At 40.7% G+C, this 7,049-nt stretch overlaps 1 protein-coding gene across 1 annotated transcript; it reads left to right on the top strand.

Moving 5' to 3' along the window:
- Positions 1–834: 834 nt before the first annotated feature.
- ackr3a (atypical chemokine receptor 3a) lies at positions 835–6,274 on the top strand. Its single transcript, XM_026145584.1, has 2 exons — positions 835–963; positions 3,726–6,274. Exon 2 carries the CDS (start codon positions 3,795–3,797, stop codon positions 4,935–4,937), a length of 1,143 nt encoding a protein of 380 aa, XP_026001369.1. The 5' UTR covers positions 835–963; positions 3,726–3,794; the 3' UTR covers positions 4,938–6,274.
- The last annotated feature ends 775 nt before the right edge of the window (positions 6,275–7,049 follow it).

The following is a 7,049-nucleotide window of genomic DNA, read 5'->3' on the forward strand; positions in this document are numbered from 1 at the left end:
CGGGTTCACTTGTAGGCTTCTTCCTGTTTTAAAAAGATTTTTTTTACTCCTCCTGCAGATTACAGATTATTTCTGTTGTGACTTCCTTAAATATAAATAGAGCTCCAGTGAATTGAAGGAAAATAGTGAAGATAAGCCCATAAGCAAAAAAACAAAACAAAAAAACCCCAACAACAACCAAAAATAAAACAACAACAACAACACTTTGACCATCTGCCAATAATGTTGACTCCTATGAGTTCTGTGTGAACCATCTGAACAGGTTGTGTTTATATATCTTAACAGATTTTTCATATATGCCAACTGCTTTCCAAAAATGCCAATCATGGCAAAATATAATGCAGATGCAATACTACAGCTACAGCTAATATACTATGCACAATTACTTAGAAAAACAATGCACATGCAGCACAAAGTTAAGGTAGATGTTGCATGAAGATTTTTAGGACGTTTAATCTAAAATGTAAAAATGATTGTCGTGGTCTACATAAAATAATAATAATACGGTAATATTATTATACATCATATGTTTTGTATTGGCTATGTGATAACGGAATAATTATATTACAGTGCATTGTTACAGTGAAGACGTACAAAAACCTGCATGTCATTTGAAACTTGCAACTGAAATAAAATTTGCCAGTTTTACATATTCTTTTTTTAACCGTTTAGCTGAATTAAGGGAACAACAGTGAGGCTAAACCGAAACTCGCTGGGCAGCTGACTGTTGATTGAACGCTTGGCGATGCCATGTCAATACGCATATCTGTTTAGGACCAGCCTTAAAGGCGTAGCTCTTAGGAGTATCAGCAAGTGCAGAACAGGAGGCTCGCATTCATTTGAGGAGGCGGAGGGCAGCGCACGCAAGTTTCCTGCTGTGGATCTGAAGTTATCCTTTTAACATCAGGGGTTATCGCAAATAAACCTGCTCTTCGAGAGAGCTGAAAAGGAAAAGAAAGTCAGGTACGGTGCTTAATAAGCAGCTGTGTGGCAGGAAAAGTGTTCTTTTTTTTCAACTTGTAATACCTCTTAAAAAATTCTTCTGAAATGCGCGACGTAATTTTGACCGCTTACTTCTTATACCAGCAGCTGTTTCTGTTCTATTTCTTACATTTTGACACTTTTATCGACTCTTTATCGTTATAACAAATGCCAGACGAGGGGAAAGTATTGCTTAATTGTTCGTGAAACATAAACAATTTATAATAATAGCCATTTTATTGCTCTCAATCCTTCCAGCCTATCTGTAATCTGTTTGTTTGCTCCCCTATTCAAATCTGGAGTCGGGCTTCTGTATACCAAGCTCAAATCTGATAACAGACGTTTGTTTCTCGTCTGATATAAATCAACAATGACAACACTGACATTGCATGTCTGTCGTCGGAAGCAACTTGGATTTAGTGCTTGTGCGTAATGACGCACAAAATAGCACTTTTACTGTTCATCTACGCGGAATCCTCATGTCCTGTCCTAAACAGCGAATATCTGATTACAGATTGTGAACTGTAAATCGAGCCTGACAGGAGAAACTTGTGACAAACATGCTGCACCTGCACGATCCGTGTGGGCAGCATTTGCACATGAAAATCGTCCTCCCTGTCTTTTATTTTCTGTGTATTGAGATACAAAAGACTTTGAACCTAATTTGTAAGTGGATAGTGGCGAGCTAAATAAAAGAAGAAAAGCTGGAGAAGAAAAGCTGGGGGAGAAGAGGTACGCTGAGCGATACAGCGAGTAAGACAGAGACGGAGAGATAGAGAGGGGTTTCATGCGCTGTCTGCGTTATCTAACGGTGTGGGTGTTGAAAGGTTAATTAGCTTGAAGCCCGCGGAGCTACCTGGCACCTGCAGGTATTTTCCATACAATATAAGGGAATTAGAAACAATTGAGGGGGATTACACTTTGGAAATCCCTCCAGGATGAATGGGTCTCCATGCCATCCCAAACAATTGAAAGTAAAAGTAAATGTGTGATACGTGACATCTTTTTAAACTGTTTTATCCCAGGCCATGCTACAGGTAGTACTTCAATTTATTATAATGTAAAAGCAATAATAGGAATGGATGCTGGAAGTAATGCTGGATCAACCGTCTGCATTCAGTATTACCACAGAACCTTTTATCTGATGTTGATATTAAAACCAAAAATTCTCTACATAGCCCTTTCTGTTACATTTAATTTAACACTACATATAAATTATTATTATTATTATTATTATTTTGATTGGAATTTCCTTTTTAACTCATTCTAATGTATGGTATTGCTTAAAAAATGTATCATGTCATCATACTGATGCAAAATCTTTAAAAAATCAAATATTTTCACAAAGTTTTGCAAAAACGTTGCCACCAGTCCTGCAGCTTAAAAGCAAAATGGTGCAAAGTAAACTGGACTGACCAATATTACCCAAAATTTGTCACAGCAGAGGTGTAAAGTGACATAAAATGAAAATAAATAATCAAACTGACTGCAGGCTTCGAGAGCAGACATAACCTTCCCTAGACAGCTGCACATCTTAATATGTTCCAGCTGTCCTTGTTTAGACTAAAATTCAACTTGTCTTTTTGTTCATCATCGTTTTTGAACTGGTGCCAATTATTATATGTACAGCACCGTTTTCTTACACAGACAGATGTCTGATATGGTCACATTTCACAGCTCTGTGGCGTGCTGTGTCACGCAGTGGTTGGTGACCTCCATGTTTACTGTGGTCGGACCATTCTGAAGGCGTCAAGCCTTCCCGCTGGTCTCCGCACACAATTCACTCTGTGGGCGTACAAGTCAGTCGGGGGCGACGGCGGGGTTAAGCCTCTTGTGTTCTGGTTTTGATGTATCCCCTTTCACCTCTGATCTTTCACACTGTGTCAAGCTGACAGTTAGCTGAGAGAGACATCACAGCAGAATACTGTGAATGAAGACCATGTAAGGGCGAATATTTTGGTGGTCCGCCAGGGTGAACAAAATCACACCGGGTTTTAGACTTGCCAAGGTGATCCAGACTGATACTTCTTTAATCTTACATACTGTTTCAGTCACCTTATTTGCTGCATGTATGAAGCCTCTTTTTTTTTCTTTTTTAAAAAAAAAAATGTGTGTGTGGTGTGTGTGGTGTGCCATGTGCTGCTGCATTATAAGATTCAGATGTTGCAGAATGACGTATTCAAAGTTACGAGCTGCCTTTTCTTTGATCATCTAGGGAGTGACAGCTGATCTTTGCCTGCTTTATGAGCAGAAAACAAACAAGACTCTGGCGTCAGGTTTCCCACCCTGACCACTGCTTTATCTTGGAATGCCCGGAACGTCCAGGAAATACACCCTGTTTGGACTTCTCGATCCCACTTCCTTGTGTCTAATCTGCACTCTGAGCCAGTGGAGCTAATGTAAACATTTATTGTGCTGCCCCCTGACTGCACATCAATCATAGTAAATCCCACTGTTTGTGACACGGTAACAGAGAACCTCTATTAAGTCATGAAAGCAGTGTTTTAACAAGTTAACCGCATTAAGATTCTTTGGGATCTGGTGGCATACCACAAGTGGGTTTATGTTTTATTAGTTCATTCAGTGCACATGAGTAAAATAAGCCAGGCTTTATGCAGCAGAACCTCAGATCTTAAATATAATACCCGAAGGTTTGTTGAAAAACCTCTCACATTTGGCAGCTGTGTCATTATCAAAATAAATATATGTTACAAGAAATTATAATTTACTGTCATGTTTTTCAGACTCTGTCCCAATCAGAGGCGGTGTGTGTTACCTCCCAGCGGTCTGTTGTCCTCTCCGAGTACTGAAAAATGAGTCTAAGCAGCAGTGATATGGAGGTCCTGTGGGACTCTTTGGATGAGCTCAACTTCTCTGACCCATTCAGCAACATAACAAGTGTGGAATCAATGGTGTGTGCAACGGCATTCAACCGTACGGCTCTGCTGAATTCCTTGTGCGTCCTCTACACTTTCATCTTCATCGTCGGCCTGGCCGCCAACGCCCTGGTCCTCTGGGTCAACATCCGCGCACAAAGAGACTCCAGCCCTCGCCACGAGACACACATGTACATCACACACCTGGCAGTTGCGGACCTCTGCGTGTGCGCTACTTTGCCTATATGGGTGAGCTCACTGGCCCAGCATGGCCACTGGCCCTTTGGTGAAGTGGCATGCAAACTCACGCACCTGCTCTACTTCGTCAACCTTTTCGGGAGCATCTTCTTCCTGGCCTGCATGAGTGTGGATCGCTACCTGAGTGTGACGCGGCATGCAGATGAGGGAGGTGCACGCAGGAAGTTGATCCGCCGTGGTGCGTGTGTAGGGGTGTGGCTGCTGGCTCTGATGGCCTCCGTGCCAGACACCTACTTTTTGCATACTGTGAAGTCAGCACACGGGGACATCATGCTGTGTAGGCCTGAGTACCCAGAGGAGAACCCCAAGGAATGGATGGTGGGGGTGCAGCTGAGCTTCATCCTGCTTGGCTTTGTTCTCCCCTTCCCCATCATTGCTGTGTTTTACATCCTGCTGGCCAGAGCTTTTGCTCACTCCTCTTCCTCTTCTTCTACTTCATCGTCTTCCCCAGTGGAGCAGGAGCGCCACGTGAGCCGCAGGGTGATCCTAGCTTACATTGTGGTTTTTCTGGCCTGCTGGGGGCCCTACCACGGTGTCCTTCTGGCTGACGCTCTGTCACAGCTGGGCATAGTGCCGCTGACCTGTGGCCTGGAGAATGTGATCTACGTGGCCTTACATCTCACCCAGTGCCTGTCCTTGCTTCACTGCTGTTTCAACCCCATCCTCTACAACTTCATCAACAGAAACTATCGCTATGACCTCATGAAGGCTTTCATTTTCAAATACTCGACGAGGACGGGTCTGGCACGTCTCATCGAGGCTCCGAACGTGTCTGAGGCCGAGTACTCTGCTGTAGCCGTAGAAAACCCACCACAGATTTAAAAGTTACAAATCTCTGCAAAGCATTTAATGAAGCTTTAATTCAGTGTAAACTTATTTTATAGCTGATTTGTTTCGTCTATTATCAGCATTATGTTTGATATTAGAAGAGGAAATGCTAGAGTCACAGAAAAGCTTGAAGATCGTGACACTTCATCTCTGGTGGACTGATTGAAAAGCACTTAGAAAGCAATGTTATTATAAAATCTGTTACAGAAATCATGGAGCTAGTATCATTGCAAAGCCAAACCAGTGATTGTAAATGTGTTAAATTTTTGCTGTCTATGTAGAATTATATTTGTTGTAAGTTTGTATGTGTATTCAATGTATATATATCTTTGTTTATAGTTGTATTTATATGAGTTTAAATGTGATTTCCTCTTAAATGTCTTCACACACTGATTTCTGCTCAGAGCTCCACGTCATACAGTGCTGCCTCAGTATTTAAGTCCTGCTGTGTTATTGACCACAACCTCTTCTCACATCAGCAAAAAAAGCCTACTAATAAGACAAAAGACTTTTTTTTAGGTTTCTACCTATTAAAGGAACACTTCAACTCTTTTGAAAGACAGACTTTTCACTCTGACTGAATTTATGATATTAATGCTATTCTCATATTTCTAAACTAAACATAAAGACAGCAAGTTGCTGATTAGCTCAGCTCAACTTAACCTACCCTCCTACTTTAACCTTACGCCTCAGTTTTATTTTGGTCGTAAATCTTTCCAGACCATCAGTCTGGAACCATCAGCTGTGACTACTGAGCTCAAAGAGTAGATGCATGTCGCTTCTGACTGTTCTGGAAGGCATTATACAGTATCCATTGCTGTCACTCTTATCTTGTATCTGTGCTAGTGAGATACACATGTCCATGTGGTATTAATCCTGCTGGGTTATCACGCAGGCCGCAGACAGCGCAAACCTTATGACCAAAATAAATGAAAAGCTTTGTTCCTCTCATACAGGCAACACCCAAGTGTTTATTGGCAACCAAATAACAAAAACATCATCATGTTTGCATGTGTGTGTGTATGTGTGTGTGGAGGTGTCTGGGTATTACAGATGCCCTGTGTCTGTGTATGAAAGAGCATGACAGCAAAAGAGGACTTTTACATGTTATAAAATGTAAATAATAACTTTTTCTTTTTTTTATATGCTGACACAGGCACATCTTCTCATGTGATTGGTTACATATGTAAGCTGTTACACCGAAATGTTTTTTTCATGTTGCAATTCGAACGAAGTTGAGAAGCAAACATGTGTCTACAAGAACAGAGGCATTCCTTTGACACGGTAATGTGTAACACGTGTATTATTCTATATTAAATGCAGACAAAATATTTTGCTTCAGTGATTTCTTCTTCACCCCAAATGATTGTTTATTTTTCTTAAACTTTTTAAAAAAAAAATGGAATGTGGTTCAGAAAAAGCTTTTGCTACACTGTTTGAATAAATCCATCCAAAGAATCATCAAACTTCAGCTAAAAAGACAAGTCAGTATCACTTTTCATTGTTAATCCCAGCTGCCACCTCTAATATACGCTAAACTCTAGGATAGGAGTGGTTCAGCTATAGTTCATGAGATATGGTTTAGTATAAAAAGGAAAACACATTTTCCAGTTATTGACATACTGAAAAACTAAAGGAAAAGGAAACAGACTTTATTTTCAGGGTCAGATGAAAAGCCTTGATTAGTTCACATCTTGCCACCAGATTAATATACAAATGTGGGTTTAATATCTTTTTAGCAGCCGTGCTGCCACCAAATTGCAAAACTGTTCCAAGAAGATACAAACTAAGCACTTTTTTGGATTTTCATGCCCAGTGCTTGACCTGCAAACTTCCATGTGCATGCAATAAATTCTTTAGCCAGTGCACACCCCTCTAATGGGATGACGAGCTCATTAAGGAATATCATCTTGATGGCCAAGAGGGAGGTATCTTGGCCAAAGTCAATGCTCATGTTTGCCTGAGGGCAGAAGTGTTGATGCAGTTCCTTCCAGTGTTCCCTCCTATCCTGAGGAAATGGATAATATTTTTTTTTCTCAGGAGTCACTGATAATGTTATCCTCATAATTTAAAGTACCAAAACTCTATTATTTTATCTATAACAAT

Source organism: Astatotilapia calliptera, chromosome 16, assembly GCF_900246225.1.
Source record: "Astatotilapia calliptera chromosome 16, fAstCal1.2, whole genome shotgun sequence".
Classification (NCBI taxonomy): Eukaryota; Metazoa; Chordata; class Actinopteri; order Cichliformes; family Cichlidae; genus Astatotilapia; species Astatotilapia calliptera.

Excerpts from the sequence above, each read along its gene's own strand:
- ackr3a (XM_026145584.1), top strand. The coding sequence starts at position 3,795 with ATGAGTCTAAGCAGCAGTGATATGGAGGTCCTGTGGGACTCTTTGGAT.